General features: G+C 36.9%; 1 protein-coding gene across 1 annotated transcript; it reads left to right on the top strand.

Moving 5' to 3' along the window:
- Window positions 1-7,802: 7,802 nt before the first annotated feature.
- On the top strand, window positions 7,803-13,672 carry LOC103719073 (uncharacterized). The gene is made up of 9 exons (XM_088712512.2): window positions 7,803-8,101; window positions 8,416-8,560; window positions 8,669-8,837; window positions 10,538-10,808; window positions 10,903-11,168; window positions 11,249-11,464; window positions 11,746-11,854; window positions 13,080-13,148; window positions 13,268-13,672. Exons 1-8 carry the CDS (start codon window positions 7,951-7,953, stop codon window positions 13,139-13,141), a joined length of 1,389 nt encoding a protein of 462 aa, XP_088568638.2. The 5' UTR covers window positions 7,803-7,950; the 3' UTR covers window positions 13,142-13,148; window positions 13,268-13,672.
- Window positions 13,673-19,557: the final 5,885 nt, after the last annotated feature.

Genomic DNA, 19,557 nt, shown 5'->3' with positions numbered 1-19,557 from the left:
TTTCCAAAAGGACACCTGTAGGTCATGCACTGCACCATAACATCCTAATAAATTATATATCGATATGTGGTTTAGGAGAGTTTAAGATGGCGAACGACATGATAACATTGCATACAACATGCCCATTTCATTATTACAACATTTTGTTTCATGGTTGAATAGGCAGCAATCAGTAAATTTTGTTGATTTATAAGAAATTAAGCACTACATCATTGAATTGGAAAATTCATCCAACTCTTTTTTCATATTGAGGTAAAGGGTTCGTCACCCATAAAATGAACAGAGAGATTTAGCCCTTCCAACAAGTAAGAATATGAGAATTTGTAGGCTAGGATTCTCCCTTTGTTAAATTGAGACATCAACAAGTTTGCGATGCGTGCAAATTGAGATGCATATGGGCACATATTGAAATATTGCTTCGCAATAAATCATCCGCTATCGATGTATCTAGGTCGATGATAGCTCATAATCCTCACTTGCTAGTGAGGCTAACCTCTTTGTGACAATTAAAGAGTTGCATGGTTCACTCAAGAAAGCACTCAACTTGCATGGTTTTCTTGGAACGCTCAAAGCCTCATCCAAGTTTAAATCAAGGTCCTACTTTCAACCTTTCATCTTTTGTGTCACACTCTAATTTCGCACACAATTGAAGTCAAATTTGAGTGGTTCAACTTGGGGAATTCCCTCACATACTTTACCTACTAGTCTTTTCAATTTGTATATAGTACTCAACAAGCTCTGTCAAGGCATGAGAGAAATCAAAATTGTTCTTGTAGTTGACAAACCCAGTTATAGAACACAATACCTACCTCAACTTTGAGACAAATTGACTTCCAGGCTTTCTGCTTTCTTTGAAGAAGCCTCTCTTCTTGGACTCTTTAGTCTCAAAAAGTCTATTTGAGGCAATAGACCTAACTTAATCAATGATTCTTGAAAGGAAAAAAGAAAAGCAAAAAAGACTCCATTCCAAGTGCTTCCAGGCCTAAAGCTTGCCTTCAACAGAGAAAACAATGCCAAGGTGCATCCCGCGTCAACCAATAGACCATGCAGAGCCAATCACAACCTGACAAATATTGCAGTTCCGTGTAGGTCCCAGAAAAACGTGTTTCGAATCCAGCGAACACAATAAGTTACACACGAATTTAGGCTGTAGGAAGAGATCTCCTACTCGGACGTCAGCTTTAACTCTGCGCACCAACTGTTTGACTCAATAAAAGACAATGGAGAACAGTGATCCCATGCTTATTTTTTATATTTAGAGTATATTATGAAGGATAGATCTTGATTGTGGATAGTGGGTAAATTTCTGGTTGATTGGGACATGTATTATTTGATCAAAGATATTGATCAATAAAGGCTAGAATTTGAAATTCTTGTGATCTGGATCCATGATTATGACATGAGAATTACCATTGATAAGTACATATCTAGTATATCCAAAATCTAAGCTATATTACAATGAGATAATTAAAATATATGACCAGCCGGAATTAACTGTTTCTTAGGAATTGTACTGAAGCTGCCATGTAAGATTTTTGAAAGATTTGAAATATAGAAAAAGAAATTGATTAAATATTAGGGCTGCAAACAACTTAGATCGGACTGGGGTATGCTTGATAATGACCTGATCCGATTTCACATTAGGTTTTGATTTTGGAGTCAGACCCAATTCATTAGTTGATTAGATTGAGCCGGGTTAGGTCTATAGAAAAGATTTTAGACCCAACAGATCATTCCGGTTAAGTCGAGCTCAGGTACGAGATGGATCTAACCTAGTATGTTAGGATTCAAGTTAGAACTAAGCCAAGTCAAGTTTACAGCTATGATCAAGCATTTGGCTAATCTTTTCTATCTAAAAGTATAATAATTGATAATTGAATGCAAATCTATTAAAATTTTTAATAAAACTAAAAAAATCAACTTAAACATGAATTTTTATTTAAGTTTTAATTTAATCCAATAAATTGATCATTCTTGAGGTACAAATTTACAAACTATAGGTTTAAAAGTAAATATTCATATGATCAAAAATATTATAAATAAAAATCTATGAAATAGATAGTGGATGTTTGAATATCTATACTATATTAGAGGAACACACTGATTTAATTTTCATCTATTAAAGCTTATGATAAGAATATCTTTAACTCATCTATGTATAAATTGTTGAAAATTTATGGACACCATGCAGAAAATTAGAACACAAAAATAAAACATAAATCAAATCAGAATAGATCGAAGCATACCTTGAAAAGTCTTGAGCAACCATTGATGATTGTTGCAGCAATATCTGTGGGAGAAGAAAGCATAAAGATAGGATAGATCTTTCTCTCCATCTCTTTCTTTATGCTTGTCTCCTCAATAGGATAGGTGCCCTCTAAGAACATAGAGATCTTAATGCCCTAGGATTTCTCTACAGGCAGATATATATAGAAGTAGAGCGGGGATCTAGCCTAATTAGTAATGCTAATAGGTCCACCCATTACAAAGCCCATTAACCAAATCAGGCCTACACCAATACTCGCTACACCACATGACTAAGATAGCACAGCCCAAAATAACCATATGATCACAAAATAATATGGGCTTCTTAATATTCATTTAGACGACAACTTAGCCGGTATTATATAACAAATTAAATTAAAATTAATCCATAATCAATGGAAGCCTACCTTTATGAAAACTTCCAACATTCTCTCACTTGGGCGACATTGATTAAGACTTTAATTTTTTAAAGAAAATATATTTATCGTGTATATATATATATATATATATATATATATATATATATATATATATATATATATATGTAATTCGAAAATGACTTTTGGGCTAAGTTCACCTTATGTGGCCACATATACAATTGTCCTGAATAAACAACATCTTAAGTCAAAAATCTAGTTTGACAAAACCACTAACATTGAATCATAGCAGTCTTTATATCATTTGCCGATACAAGACTCTCCTATGGTTACAAATGCTAGTAGTCTTATCGACATGGATCTCAGTGATGTAGTACGTGTAGCATGAATTTTGTATCCTTACATGATCAAACATATAAAGTTCATTATCAATCCACTTTTTGGTCTCAAATGAAACTCCTTTATGTTTTCAAGTGAAAGATACTACAATTACAACAATTTTAAGTTTATATCACAATTTCACCTTTATGTATCAAGACGAACTATGATATCAGTTGTAACATAAACAATACCTTTATGCTTAAGTAACACCTTTATGCTTAAGTCTTTCATCTAAACAACATTTATAAACAATCATATGTGCACAAATATAAATGTGATATTCCAACTTAAAAATAATGAAAAAGATACTTTATGACATCCAAATAATATTTAACAAAATAATGCTCCCACTAACCAAGTACATCAAATGATTCCAATAGACCCATATTTTCAACTTGTTCAACAAATACATTGGATTTAAGTACTTTGGTTAATAGATCTGCTAGCATTGCATCAGAACTATGTCTAATAAGATGCCAGCAACACTTTTATACTTAATTCTTTTATTTAAACAACAATTATAAACAACCATATGTGCACAAATATAAATGTGATATTTCAACATAAAAATAATGGAAAGGATACTTTATGACATCTAAATAATATTTAACAAAATAATGCTCCCACTAACCAAGTACATCAAATGATTCTAATAGACCCACATTTTCAACATGTTTAACAAATATATTGGATCTAAGTACTTTGGTTAATAGATCTGCTAGCATTGCATCAGAACTATGTCTTGTAAGATGCCATATAGGTCCTGTCTTAAGTCATCCCCGAGTTTACCCAATTTGTTCCCCCAAAAAGAGTCAAAGGGGTGTCAAGGCTTCAACCTTTGAGTTACCATCACAGTTTGCCAATTTGAAATTTGAAGGTACAAGTATACCTAGCCACATAGCAAATACATTAAAAAAAACCACATAGCAAATACATAACAAACACCACATAACTCTATTTATTGACTGTAAAAATAGAATTAAATAAGTATATAAATCTGTTAGAGCGGAAAAGTGATTGCGTCCTGACCAGAGGCATTGTCCGCTTTGGAGAAGTACATACGTATGCGCGACGAGTGTCGTGTACAGCTCTTAATAGGCAATATTCTCCTCACGGCTTTGTCCTTCTTAAAAGGATCCTCTGGAAGGAAAGGGGTGGCCCCTCCTTATAAGGCACAATCCTTTCTGCTACTCTTCCAATGTGGGACTAAAGTCCCGGTCCCCCATCCTTTCGGCGGGGCCCTTCCTCTAGCGCCATCTGTTAGAGCAGAAAAGTCACTGCGTTCCGACCAGAGATATTGTCCACTTTGAAGAAGTGTGTACGTATCGCGCGATGCGTGTTGTGTGCAGCTCTTAATGGACAATATTCTCCTCATAGCTTTGTCCTTCTTAAAAAGGCCTGGAAGGAAAGGGATGGCCCCTCTTTATAAGGCACAATCCTTTTCGCTACTCTTCCAACATGGGACTAAAGTCCCAGATCCCCCATCTGTCCCCCAACAAAATCATTATTGTAAAATAGAATTAAATGTTGGTGCTTGGAGGCTGAGCGTTTGTTATCCTAAGTAACAAGTCATAGGCTCCATTCTAGGATTATTTAGAGATAATTATTTAACAAATATTCAATTATGGATTGGAAAAATTTTAAATCAAAATATGGATTTGGATTCGGCCAAATTTATGGGTAAGCATCTATATGCAGATTTGATTGAGTACCAGAATTTTTATTTGAATTTGATTTGAACCAGATAGTTCGAATATTAACAAGTGGGACCAGTATAGCGGTTGGTACGTGGGTAAAAGGTCTTTGTCAAGCAACCCTGTACCTAGAGCTGTAACTTTATATTTTTTAAAGCAGGTTTGTGATAACTATTTTATAAATACTTGAATGGAATAACTATTTTATTCATGTGACATCTTATGCTTTAAGCATCCTACCTTCTTTTCCCATGGAATATATCTACCTTAGATAATTTATAGTGTTTCACGAAAGTGAGAACCAATGTTATGCGAAACACCTTTTTGGAATTACTTGTATTAATTTTTATTAAAATATATTTATGTCAATTGATTTGTAGATAATTTAAAAATTATATTTTCAAATTAAGATTTTTTTTTTAAATGAAGTGCATGAATTTTTAATTAATATTAAGAATTTTTGGACCATACTAGTCTGTATCATGTCAAGTCAATGTGAAGTTGGTATATTAGCATGAAATGTATACCACCATTAGAACACATCCGTAACAATATTTTTTTGTTGGAATGCATTGTACTCATTATGTACTATCTTTTTTAGGTATTGGGATCATTCAAACCTGAAACTCCAACAGTTTTTATTGCCAAATATTTCTTGTATACATGTAAATCGAATCAAGCAAGTGAAGATTGTGATATTAGAACTCTAAGGTATCTTTGAAAATTATTTGCATCTCTAATTATGGAATTTTGTCATATTTAAAGAGAATATTATTAAATCTATTCAAAAACTTTGCAAGGAACTTAGAACCTTGTATTTTCCAAACTATTTAAAATATTTCTTGAAACCATACGCTCTCTTCAAATATTCAAAACTCTTTGGTATTCTGTATGATTGAGGATTTGACAAACAATTTCGAACCATCATTATATTTTAAAAAGTAAGATGAAACTGTAGTTGCAAAATAATTTGCTTTAATTTATATTGTGGATTAATAAGGGTTATACATTATCATTTTGATTGTTTCAAAACTTGATCATTTTGAGCCTACTTTGAAGAGTTAAATTCAATACACTAGACCTACTATACAATGGTTAAATATGGTACATTGGATCTACTCTTTGCAGGAGTAATAAGGGTTAAAACAAGATACTTTGTCTGAAAGCTTTTTATTATTGTTCCCTCTAGCTATGATTTTTGCTCTGGCTTTCAGCTTACTTTCTTTTCTCTATATGGATGGTGCTTGGGGTGGGACTTTAGAGCAAGGCTTGTAGACTTTGTTCGGCCACACTTTCACTGCCATAGTTCTGTTTTAGAAACCTTTTTGTTATTGTATTTTGTAGAACTTGTTGAAACTCTGAAGTATTGGACTTGTTTTGTGGGCTGATTTATAAATTATTTTAAAGTTTAGTTATCATATTATTAATTTAGATTTTTGGAATTGATGTGTGCGGTCAATTCAAGTTTTCGAAATCTATTTAGTATGGAAGTTTTGTTCCCTCTGTTTTTTTTATTGAACTGTTGTTAGATTGAATTATATTTGTTATTTGTCATGTCGTCGTCGTGTACGTTCATGGGGCCGAGTCCTACCCATGCATAGCGGGTTACCGCGTATATCTAGGACATGGGTTACGATAGCTGTTATTTCAGTAATATTTTTATATTATTATTATTATTATTTTTTTACAGCAACGTGCATAAATACAGTCAATAAAATAATTAAAAAAAAGAAACCTAAGAAGGAACAAAAAAAAAAATTAGTTCCTTCAGAGAAACCCTCCTATGTGACGAGCCATAAAGGAGGTCATTCAGTCGGTTGCATTGTTCGTCTTTCGCTAGACATGGATGGCCCGAAACAAGCCACACCCTTTCACTAGTCTCCGTGTGTCGTGGAGCAGTAACCGTCCGCCCACATCGCTATGCTAACTTCAAATCTACTCAATCACCGTAGCCGAGTTTTCTTCAAGACGAATGCAGACTGCATCCAAAACATGCCTCGTATACAAGATGCCCTTTTATGCATCTTTAAGCTTAGCTCTAATGATAAAAGTTTCGAAAATCCGCCAACCTTCAGCTGCCTTTGGCATTGTAGTATCCAATGATAAAGCCTACACTCCTGCTTCTTCTCTCTCAGCAATACTTTATTTTTTATTTTAGAAAAATTAGGAGGTTGAGGTTTCTAGAAGATGAAAGCAACTTTGGTCATCGAAAAAACTGAGTGGGATGTACCAAAAAAAAAACTGAGTGGGAGGGTCAGATATTCCCAATCGTCCCACGAAAAGCCATTTTTGGGTGGGTGCTATTTGTACCCTCGATAACGCCGAAGCATCACTGCGGTGAAGGTGCTCGGCCGCGGGGATAAAGGGAAGAACGCGGTTTCTCTGTTCATCGCAAGACTCACGACTGCTGGAATAAAGGTTTAAAAATGGTGCTCTCTGCTGAAAGGAACCCAGATACATGTACGGCCCGGTCCCATGGTTTAGTCGGCATACATTTCCATTATTTTCCAAGCAAAAAAAAAAAATCGAATAATTTTTAAAATAAAAAATAATTAAATTAACAATACTATCTATAATTTTTATAATATAATTTATACCAACTTATTAATAAATATATTTAAATTTTAGATTTAGCAAAGATTCGAACACTTCCGAAAGGACTACATGCTCTACGTCCGAATGGCCCAGTGTAGATATGCTTTTCTTCCATCAGTACTGAGGTAGCGCTGGTGCTTTACCCGTAGACACTTCTCTAGCTCTTGCAAGAATTGTATGGGAGTCGTTCTCGGAGGGACTTCCCAAATGACCCGGAGAATTCTACCATACTTCGTGTAGCTATGATTGTTGATCCTGCGAAGCCTACCCAAAGATTCGGCCCAATAGGGTTGCTACGAGGGTAGGGTTCTGCCCCCTCCCCCCTTCCCTCTTATTTTTCACAAAAAAAAAAAAATCACCAAAACTGTAAAAAAAAAAATCGGAACCAAAATCCAATAATTTTTAATTTTTAAATACAGCCCCATGATTCGAAATGAATAAATTATTCTAATATTAATATTTTCCAAATGACATCCTACCGGCGCGGTCTAATCTCATCATATATAACTCGGGCTCGCCACTGGTCCTCCGCACTCCCCTCCCCCTCTGCGAGAAAGAGAAAGGGAAGGCTCCCCAAGCCCCGAAGCCATTCTCTCCCTTCTGTCGATCCTTGGGAGGGGCAAAGAAAGGAACCGGCAATGGAGGCTTTGTACTACCTGCTGTTCGGGGGGCTGTCGGTGGTGGTGGCGCTGCTGGAGTTCAGCAAGACCAGCAAAGACCGCATCTCCACCTCCGTCGCCTTCAACTCCTTCAAGAACAACTACATCGTCGTTTACTCCCTCATGATGGGTACTTCCAGATCTCTCACCTCTCTCTTGCTTCACCTGAGTTCAGATCTGATGTTGAAAACAATTTTGGGCTGTTTTCTAGTGATTTAAAAGCTTTGGGGAGGCTCAGATCGCTTGGATTTGCTTTATTCCTACATCTTTATCCACTGATCTAATCATTCTTCCACTAGATCTAAGAGTTTATTTATCGAGAATGCCAATTTGTTTGGAGATCTAATTGTTCGGAACCCAATGGTTGTGATTTTTGGGAGGAAAAGCTCAGCTGACTTTATGCATTCAGGAGTTCACCTTTCCTGTCTTTTATTTGGTTGGCAGCTGGAGATTGGTTGCAGGGTCCTTATGTCTACTACCTCTACCACACGTATGGATTCGGGAAGGGAGAAATTGGCCGGCTCTTCATTGCTGGATTTGGATCCTCCATGCTCTTTGGGACGATTGTTGGATCTATGGCTGACAAACAGTGAGAATTCCCTTCTCAAATGTGTTAATTATGTGGTCTTTCGGTAGTGATTGCTGTTGGTCTTCGATTTTTTATATATATATATATATTTTGGGTATAAAATTGCAGGGGTCGGAAGAGGGCTTGTGTGACATACTGCATAAGTTACATCCTGAGCTGTATCACCAAGCATTCTCCCCAGTTTAAGGTATTGATGTTGGGTCGTATATTGGGAGGAATCGCTACCTCGCTCTTGTTTTCGGCCTTCGAGTCATGGCTTGTTGCTGAACACAACAAGGTGATGTGTAACTAGAGCTTTTTAACCTTAAAGTTGTAGTGCAGTCAAGTTATACTATGTTTTTGGGAGAAGATTGTTTTCAGTAGGAAAATTGCTGGCCACTTGTAATATGTTACTTGGACACTGAGTCATGTTGGGAGTCAATATCAATCTGTTGTTTTGGCTCAGATGTAAACTTCTGAATAGGAGCTTTCAGTTCATATATCACCAGGCCTGCTTCAGTTGTTTACTTGTTATCTTGTTGTTATGCTGCTTTCCATTTTATCTGGATGCTCGCTGTATTATTTTTTATTTTTTCTTCCACGTAGAGTTTATATGCCCCCAACAACCTACCTTTGCAATGATTTTCTGAAGTTTTGGAACCTTCCTCATTGCCTCTGCATGATCCTGTTGCAAAATTGCTCATTTATATAATATCATCAATATGGACTTTGTGGGCATATATTTCGTGTTCATTCTTTCCTTCCTACTTGATGCCTCATCAGCATCATGGCATATTGATAATTTCAGAACTAATGTTTTTTTGAGAGAAATAATTTGAGATTAAATTTGAAAAGGGAAAATATTCTTTTCATGATTCTACGAAAAATCTGAGAAAAATTGTGTTGGTTTGGTGAAAAAATAAAGAGAAAGAAAAGAGGTATGTGATTAGCATGCCTGTACAAGTCTCTATTAAATTTTGGACACCTTGATAGAGGGACCATGGAATATTGATGATACTAAAGTGATGTATAGGATTAGTTAAAATAATTAATTATTTTCAAAAAGCTACAGGCAGAACCCCTGATGAAAATTAAAGGTAATTGAAGAATTGTACAATTATTTGTTACATAGATTCTTCGAGCTAGTGGTAGTGGTGTTGCATATGTGATGGCACTGTTAACGCTTGGTGTACATTATTTACCCCTTCCCTGATAGCTTATGCTTTTAGGTTCTAGTAGCTAGTTATTTGTATGCATATCAGTTTTTGTATTCTTCTGAGATTCTTCTAAACAAAGGATTTTCATTTTATTTTATAAGATCTAAACTTCCCATGACTAAATCCCCGAGAACTTGTTGTCTTCTTATATATTGTTTTGTTATTTGTTTCCTCTAAGCTACTGAAACGTATATCAGATATCTAAAATTTATTTAGAAATGCTAGAACATAAATATGAGAAGTATTATCCTTTGACTTAAGGTTCATATGAATTTGCATGTTTGGTCGATCAATTGCATTTAAATGTCAACTATGCTACTTTATCACCTTCTTTTGCTTAATTGATGATAGATACTATATAAGTTTATATGTTTTGTCAACTGTTATTGGGATTTTGCAAGAAGCATGTAGAAAACTAATTTACTATGATAATTAGCTAATCTCAAAAGTCAAAACATGCTATGTACAATTATACCATATGCAGGCACATAAATAGATTGTTAGTCCTATGTTTTGGAATTTGTCGTGTTATGTTTTGGAGCCATGGAAATTTCACCTGAACCAATATCCAAGGAACAGAAATGATAAGAACCGAATAATGCTACTACATTCTTAAGTGTATGATTCAGATGTTGGGTTAGTAGACTCACATATTTTTTATCTGTGAAGACATCCACAGAATCTGCTGATTTTTTTCCTGGAAGCACAAGCTGTCTTTCATAGCTTTAGTATCAAATTTGTATGCTCCATGCTGATATCCCTTTTTACAAACCTTGTACAGAGGGGCTTTGAACCACAGTGGCTCTCCCTAACTTTTTCAAAGGCTATATTTATTGGCAATGGTCTTGTAGCCATTGTCGCTGGGTTGTTCGCTAATTTACTGACTGATACTTTGGGTTTTGGCCCTGTGTCCCCCTTTGATGCTGCTGCCTGCTTCCTAGCAATTGGCATGGCGATTATCTTATCAACATGGGGTGAAAATTATGGAGATCCTTCAGAAAACAAGGACTTACTTAGCCAATTTAAGGTTGCTGCAGTAGCCATTGCTTCTGGTTAGTATGCTTATTACTCTCTTTACATGTTTGAAGGTGTTCTTATTACTAATATGGTCACTGAGGTCTATATTATGATAATCTGTCATTTCAGATGAGAAAATTGCTTTGCTGGGTGCAATTCAATCACTGTTTGAAGGCTCAATGTATACCTTTGTATTCTTGTGGACTCCTGCTTTAAGCCCAAACGAGGAGGACATTCCTCATGGTTTTATTTTTGCTACCTTCATGTTGGCTTCAATGCTTGGGAGCTCCATTGCATCTCGGCTGATGGCCCGTGCGACACTTAAAGTTGAAGGTTATATGCAAATTGTTTTTGCGGTCTCATCATTCACTCTCCTCCTTCCTGTTATCACCAGTGTAAGTCTCCTGTTTGCTTCCTCTGTCATGAAACTCTTTGCATGTAATCGTTCTTTCATTTTTCTGCCATTTTTGAACAGTTCTTGGTAACATCTTCATCCGTAAAAGGTGGGAGCATGTCGTTGGGGGGCTGTATCCTGCTATTTGGTTTCTGTACCTTCGAAGCATGTGTAGGGATATTTTGGCCATCTATTATGAAGATGAGATCTCAGTACATTCCTGAGGAGGCGAGGAGCACAATCATGAACTTTTTCCGCATTCCCCTTAACATATTTGTGTGCATTGTGCTTTACAATGTAATCATCTAACCGCTGTGCTTATTTTTCCATTATAACATAGCTCTGTAGATGATATGGTATTGCTGTTGCAGTTTAAAGTGTAGTTATTATCAATACATTTCAGCATTTTGCAGCATGTGCTAATTCATATTAACTAGGGTCATTATAGTGTGATTATTATTTGCAGTATGTGCTTATTCATTTTTCCTGCAGCATTTTTGTATTATACTTAATCGTATTTGAAAGTAAATGTACAACATGTCAGTTATTTTATGGATTTTTCTACTGCTGTTTTGAAGGTGGATGCATTCCCTATGCCTGTCATGTTTGGCATGTGCTCCATTTTCCTTTTCATTGCCTCCATCTTGCAAAGGCGGCTGATGGTGGTTGCCGAGAGCCACCGATCAAGTAAGTTCAGCATATCACTTTTTTTGTGTTACCAGAATTAATGATATTATGCTCTCAACTCTTAATACTTAGGGGTTCTTTTGCTATGGCAAAATTTGAATAAACATAGATATGGAGCTTTGGCTTGGGCCTGTAAAAATCATAATTCATCTTCACTTCCTACAATTTTATGAACATTTGCAAGAATACTACATCCTACATCCACAGTTTATATATCATTGAGTCTTGTCCCGAATATTTGGGGTCTACTTTCCTCTCAAGAGAAACTTCATTGCGTTTTAAATGCTTTTCTGCTCTTGATTTCTAAAATTTAGACTGGACAAATATCATAGCTACCTTGAACTAAAACCCTGTGGTCTCCTAAAAGTGAAAAGCACTGCCTTTTCCTCCTGACATAAAAATTCCTAGAAAGGGAGAGAACCAAACTGCAGAATTTTGCTGTTTATGTATATGAAAATAGAAAAAGCAAATGCAGGAATTTAACCACTTAATTGTTTTTAACAACTATTTATTTATTATCAGGCTGCTACGCTTGCAACTTTTTCATCAGCATGCACTGGATTGCTTTTCCTCTTGCACTTTGCACCTAAAAAAAGAATGCAGTTTGCTATAAACATCAGTTTCTTGTCCTTAATCTAAATTATTTCCATGTCTCTGATTTATTGGAGGGTTGTTCACTGGTGAAGCAAGCTTCAATTCTGTTAAAATTAACGAAGAATTGCCTTAAAGACAAGCATCCTCCCAGGTTTTATGACAGGCACCAATTCTTATGGGATTGATGTTACACTGGCCATAAAAGTTCCAGAACCTTAATAAGTCATTCATCCATAAATCCAAATCCATTTCATTGAGATAAAGTCTGTTGGTTCAGATTAAGGTAACTTGGTGGTTTTTGGTTAACATGTTTGGGACAGTGAAGATTTCTATTTTCTAGAATAATTAAGTTTAGTTGTGTTTTTTATCAACTGGGAAGAGCAAGTATGCAACTTATGTTCACGTGTAAATCTGTTCTCTTTATAATAGTTATAAAGTTTGTGACTTTTGGTTTCCAATATCTAACTGCTTAAATGCTTCAACCAACATGCTGTATTTTCAGAAAAATAGTGATTTTTTTAAAAAAATAACCCATGCAACATATGCATTTTTCACCAGCTGCTACTTCCATACCAGCACATAAATGTTTTTTTCTCGTAGCCAAATTCTCATTGTTAATAATTCTTAACAGAGCCGCAAGATTGGACAGCAGTGAAGGAGAGGGATGATGAGGCACAGCCACTTAATATCTAAATAGCAGGCAAACATTTGGTTCTTGCATAGTCATAGCTACTGCCTTTCATGATAGTATATTGCAACTGCATTGTAGTCCTGTCATCATTGATCTGATTAATAATTCGAAAAGTATGCTGTTACCAGATGGCGGTATTATTTTTAAGTGTGCAATCAGACAGAAAACATATCACATCAAAATGCTCCACATCAAGCAGGTTTCTTTGAGTCTTAGATTAGCAGTTAAAGGGAGTTCTCCAAGAGGTGGCTTGCGATATATACTAGCATCTCTACAAAGTCATGGGAGCTAGTTGGCTTATGGATCACCTGTTTTGTAGTTTTTTGGTTTTTCCTTTGCCTTTTCTTGTTTAAGACTTTTATGTGTTTTTGGAATTCAATTCTTCCAGGCCTTTGTTTGAGGATCTGCAAGCATGGAGAAGCATGGATATCTCACTTGTATTCTTATATATTTATTTTAGTTGACAGTCATGGTTACTGATACCATGGTCATATCCTTTAATAATATAAGTTCATTGTTGTTTCATAGACAAATTGTATTCTCATGTTTGGTTTGTTCAGCTTTCATCTAGTTAAGGAAATTGCTTATTTTGTTTGATTCTGCATTTGAGGAAACAATGCCACTCATGGCTATGTGGATTATTGTTCATGAAGCTCTTACTATTGGAGTGTGCTACTCCATTATTTTATAGCATGGCAGGAGATATTAAATAATATGGACCAAATGCCGTTTATATGTAATATGATCGCATCCAGATCCCTCATCACTGATTTAGATATTTAGAGTGAAAATGTTTTTGCTTAGTGAATTTTGATCTATTATGGGGATTATTTACTATTTATTTAATGATATATGACATGAATTTACTGGTATCTTCTGCTTAAAATCCAGTATCATTAAATCATTCCTTAGTCCTGGTTTGTGGTGAATATTTTTCTAACTTGGAATGGGAGCTTCTGTTACTAATTAAAACTCAAATCATTTAAGATGTGCTTGGTTCGTGACTGGATTTGGAATCGGAATGCCAGGAAAGATTAAGGATTAGGTTTTGGAGGATTGGAGAACTTTTTTAACCAAATAAGTGGAATGGAAGTCATTTATTCTCATTAGATTCTAACTTTCCTTAATCAAACATGCCTTTAGATTATTATTTAGACTCATTTGTTATAAAGCATAGGCTTTTCTCCCTATGGATGGTGGCTTGTCGGCCAGTGAGCCACTTGGCTAGCAGGCCTTTTCACATGATACAGATGTTTGTTAGATGCAAAAAAAAATTTATAAGCATCATATAGAATTAAATAGGATTATAATTAAAATCGGATATTCAAATACGGATCACATAGTTATCTATACATACATACATACATACATATATATATATATATATATATATATATATACATACATACATATATACATACATATATATACATACATACATATATACATACATATATATACATACATACATATATACATACATATATATACATACATACATATATACATACATATATATACATACATACATATATACATACATATATATACATACATACATATATACATACATATATATACATACATATATATATATATATATATATATATATATATACATACATATATATATATTTGACGGATATGGATACGGATATTAGTTGAATGTTCAAGTTTCTATCCATATTCAAATAAATTCTGATATGAAAATGAATTTAAACAGATATTATACGATCCATTTTCATCTTTATGGGACAATATTTGGCTATAAAATAAAGCAGAATAAAGAGCAACAAACTCACTTTTTTTCAATTTATTAGAATATCATCAACACTTGCATATGACCATGTCAAAAACACCAGTCATATTTCAGACAATGAAACCATCCTTGGTTCAACCCAATTATCTGTCAATGTGATCTTGGCCTTACCATATTAACATGGAGCTCCTAACTCCTCCTGTTGTGCTCTGTCTTCATCTCAACTATTATAATGCAAACCCTAGAATTTTGACTCTATCCCACAATTCAATTTTATCATTTTGTTATTTCTTTGATATTAAGTAGTATTGATTGTGTATATTTTTGTTTTTGCAATTTCTGGCGCTTTTCCCTTACCTCAGGTCTCCCATAGGATTCATACCACCGGTTTAACAAAGGAAAATAGATCAATAAATTAGAGCATGTGTGGTTGTATTAGCATGTATTAATCTCTCTCTTAATAAATGATACGTGAATGGTTAAGGTTGGGAAGACTGTGGATGCGAGAGCCTCCGACTCGGTGAAGCTCCCGGTGTCGGTGGCGCCGAGGGATTTGACCGACCAAGTACGTTTAGGTTGCGGCAGGTGGAGGCAGTCCCCAACGCCAGCTGGACTCCAGACGTAATGGTGGGCCGCTGGTTGATTAGCCGAAGATTTTTCGGCATTTGTTGTTGGCTATGTTTCTCGTTGGACTAATTTATCTTGCATCTTGATTAATTGGGCTAGTTGGGTTTCTTACCTTCTTTGCCAAACTTTTTTACTACTCTTTTTTTTATTTTATTTACTCTCGCTCTCCTATTTTTATTCTTCTATTTAGCTCTTCTATTCGTTACTGTTGTAATAAAATATAAGAGGATCTCTCCTACCAATTTGCTTAGAAAAAAGAGATTAATAGAAAACAAGAATGATACCGGCATGATATACATTTTTTTCTATCATTTTTTATAATAAAATTTTTATGATTTCTGAAGAGGACGAGCTTTATCTCTCCTATCCATTTAAACGGCCTGGAGATGGCCAGCGATCTTGGGTAGAGACAGTTGTTCAGGAGCTAGCACCTTCGACTAATTTGATCTTAAAAAAGTAAATTATAAAAAATATTTCTAAGATTAAGGGTAAATTATATTTATATCTAATAGTATGAAAAACCTACGCTTATTATCTTGAAGTTTATTTTTATCCAATACTTCAACCCATAACTTAATATAATATTAATCAAACCATTAATTTTTAATGGGACCTAAATACCATGTTAGAAAAAATTTTAAAAGTGATCAAAATAACTTTACAAAAATCTTTCTGAGGTTTATGTTTATTATACTTATATCCAATATTTTGTAAAAACCTACACTTACGCCCATTTAAATTGACAGTATTAATGAAATCATTTATCTATTGTAAAAAGTCAAAATTATCTATATAAGAGAATATAGCTTCTCTTTCATCTTTTCAACTCTTAGAACTCTTCAAAGTATTATATCTTTAAGGATGGTCTTCTCTTTGAGTTTAATCAGTTAGGATTCTTTCCCAATTTGCCACCCCACCACAAGCATCCATTTTTGACGAGAGACTAACAACAAGCTTCCTTTCCAATCGATATCCGACGACGAGCATCCTTCCCGACCAGCCTTCGTTCTCCCTGATCAAGTTTTGTTTTCGCTTTTCCACCCACCACATCATAGAGATTGCGGATGCCGATGTATTATTTACTGATTTTGAGTTTTACTTGTGTAATGTCCGGCCCAATACAGACCGAGCCCAATACTATAGGGCCCAGTTGGAGAGTGTTGGGCCAGGGAGGGGTTAGCGGGCCACACTGGCCCAAGAATGATAGTGGTCTCCCGCCTGAGGGCTGAAAGGACAGGACCACCAGATGGCCAACGGAGAGACCCCCAGAGACATGCAAAACGGGAGCCCGCCACCTCCTCTTCCCCTCGGCAGGCGAGTTGTGAGCTAGCTTGGAGGGGAGGGGCAGCTGGTGGCTCCCGGGACACTGAGGAAGGAGAGGATGCCACCTCTCCTTCGGGGTCAAATCCTAAGCCAAGTTTTTATACCCCTAAAACCCGCTAACCCTTGGTTTTTTTGATATACCCTCCTAAGCCTCTAACCCTCTGAAATTGCTATACCAGAGAGTCAAGCTTTGGAGCTGGAGGCAGAAGGAACCTCGCAGCCTTAGGAGAGGAAGGAGGGAGCTTGCTGTGGTGGTACTGTCCAACTACGACCAGCCAAAGCAAGGTAAGGGCCACTGTGATTAGAGTATTAAGTAAGCAAAAAAAAAGGGGGTAGAGAAACCCCTCTGTGGGGTGTTCTCCCCTTTGTTTCATCCATGAAGCAGAGGGGAGGAGACCGGCATAGAGGAGACCGGCACAGAGAAGACCGTCACGGGAGAAATAAGAGGAGGACCCCGGGCTGGACCCACAGGCCGCGGGCCGGCCTGAGGGCGGCCCAAGCACAGGCCCAACTGCCACCCAGGCCGAGCTCAACCGGACTCGGCCTGCGGGTGACAGCCCGCGGCTGCCGCCGCCCTAGGGCTGAGGGGCAGCTAAGGGGCCGCCGGGTCTGGCCGTGCCGGCGACAGATGCGGCCCCTAGGCCGCCAGCCTCAGCTGAGCCCCACCCCTCCGCCGGCCGAGAGCTGGTGGCGCGATATCCACAGAGAAAAAAGGGGGAAAAAGGGGAAAGAGGAAAAACGGAAGAGGAAGAAGAATAATATATATATATATATATATATATATATATATATATATATATATATATATATATATATAGATGATAATATGAGAAGGGGTACTTACCTCGGACCACGGCCTTACCTCGCCGTGGTCGGAGCCGGTGAGGACCCCGGAGAAGGTCCGGCCTCGATCTCACCTCCCGGCCTTCCCCCTCTTCTCCGGCATCACTTCGGAGAAGGGGAGAAAGGGGACCGGCCTCCCGCTACCGCTACCCCGAGGGAGGAGCCCCGCTTCGGTCGGTGGATCGGAGGGCGCTCCATCTCTCCGGCCGCCGGCGAAGGAGGGGGATGAGCCGGAAGACGAAAGGGAACCGGAGGAAAGGGAAGAGGGAGAGGCACGGACGAAGAGGCCGAAGCCTCTGGAAGCCCCCAGAAAGAGCCCCTTAACGGGCTGCTTAGCGGGTCGGATCCAAGTTCAGGTCCGAAACCCGTTAGGCCCAAATGATTTGAATAGGTTCAGGAAAAACCCAATAAAGAAGTAAACCGAGCCAAATTGGAGGAAGAGAGTCTGATTAAGCCCAAATAACAACGGGTCTGAGCCTGAGCAAACCCAATTAAGCCAAATTGGGCTAGACCCGAACCCAATTAAGCTCAAATTAGCTGGGTCCGTACCCTGTCCATATCATATTGGTTCTAGCAGGCCCAATTAGTTCTAAATTAGGTCCAGATCAAGCCCAATCAAATTGGCAGAGGGCCAAATTGGCTAGAAAAAGGGTGGACCTAACCACAAATCCAACCCAACCCTTTCATTAAAGGCCCAATTAGGCCTTGTAGACCCAAATCTACTTTAATTAAACCCAAAGGCTTCAAGTTGAGTGAATTGAACTGGGCTAAATCCTTGGTTGGGATACAAACAAGTCCATGGTAAAATGAATGAAATTTATGTTAATTAGAGGATAATGTGGGTCTTGCAATGTGATTTTAGGAATCAAGACCCGTCATCTGGACTCAAGGAATTGGAATACTACTTATTGTAAGTAACCTGTTCTAATCCTACTTTGGATCATATCATGTTATTAATATTTTCCTAAGTGTTATTCAAGTACATACTTCATGAATGATATGTTATGATAAGTAACTTGCCTGATTTACAATTTATGGCCATATATGCATTACGATTAAGCTGATATTTTAAATCATGCATGCAAGTTAGTACAACAAAAATTTTCTATTTAGCTGAAGGGCACTACAAATGGACTCAAAGATGCCACTGATCGAATGCAACTGAGCTGGCCTTGCTCGTGGCTAAGAATGACTGAGCCTGCCCCGCCAGTGGCTGAATAATAACTGAGCTGGCCCCGCCAGTGGCCGAGACTAACTTCGCAGTAGCATCCGAGAGAATGGATCACGGCATGTCGGGGGCACGGTTTCATATGTATACTTTATGAAAATTTTTGCTTGACTCGAAATACTGCTTTGTTTACCCAGCATACATATTTTGCCATGATAAATTGTTAGATAATATGCATGTCAGCTTCTCAAACCCTGATAAACATGTTTAGCATGTTAGTTGATCTGATAGGATTATGCAGAATTACTTACTGAGCCGTGTAGCTCATACCTATTTGTTTTCATTTCTTTTCAGATCCTCACCAGTGATCGCCTTCAGATATATTTTTCATTTGTAATAGAGTTTCGTTATTTTTGGAGAAGCATACATACTTTTGTATACTTGAATAGTATAGAAGTTCTGTATTTTTGTATCAGCCTTAAAGGTTAAACTGAAATATTTTAATATATGAAAGTTTAAATTTTATTGGCCACCTGTTACCCCTATACGAGGCTGCGTGCTATTGTGGGCGATAGTCGGCAATGGCACGGCCGTATCACGGATCCGGATCCGGGGCGTGACATCTTGTGGTATCAGAGCTTTAGGTTAAACAATAGAATAACCATAAAATACCTGGGGCAATGGGTACTTATGAATTT

The sequence above is a fragment of the Phoenix dactylifera genome, chromosome 16 (assembly GCF_051530095.1).
Source record: "Phoenix dactylifera cultivar Ajwa chromosome 16, Ajwa_hap1_PhDact_Kaust_v1.1, whole genome shotgun sequence".
Taxonomy (NCBI): Eukaryota; Viridiplantae; Streptophyta; class Magnoliopsida; order Arecales; family Arecaceae; genus Phoenix; species Phoenix dactylifera.
This window is presented reverse-complemented; position numbering and strand designations above follow the sequence as displayed.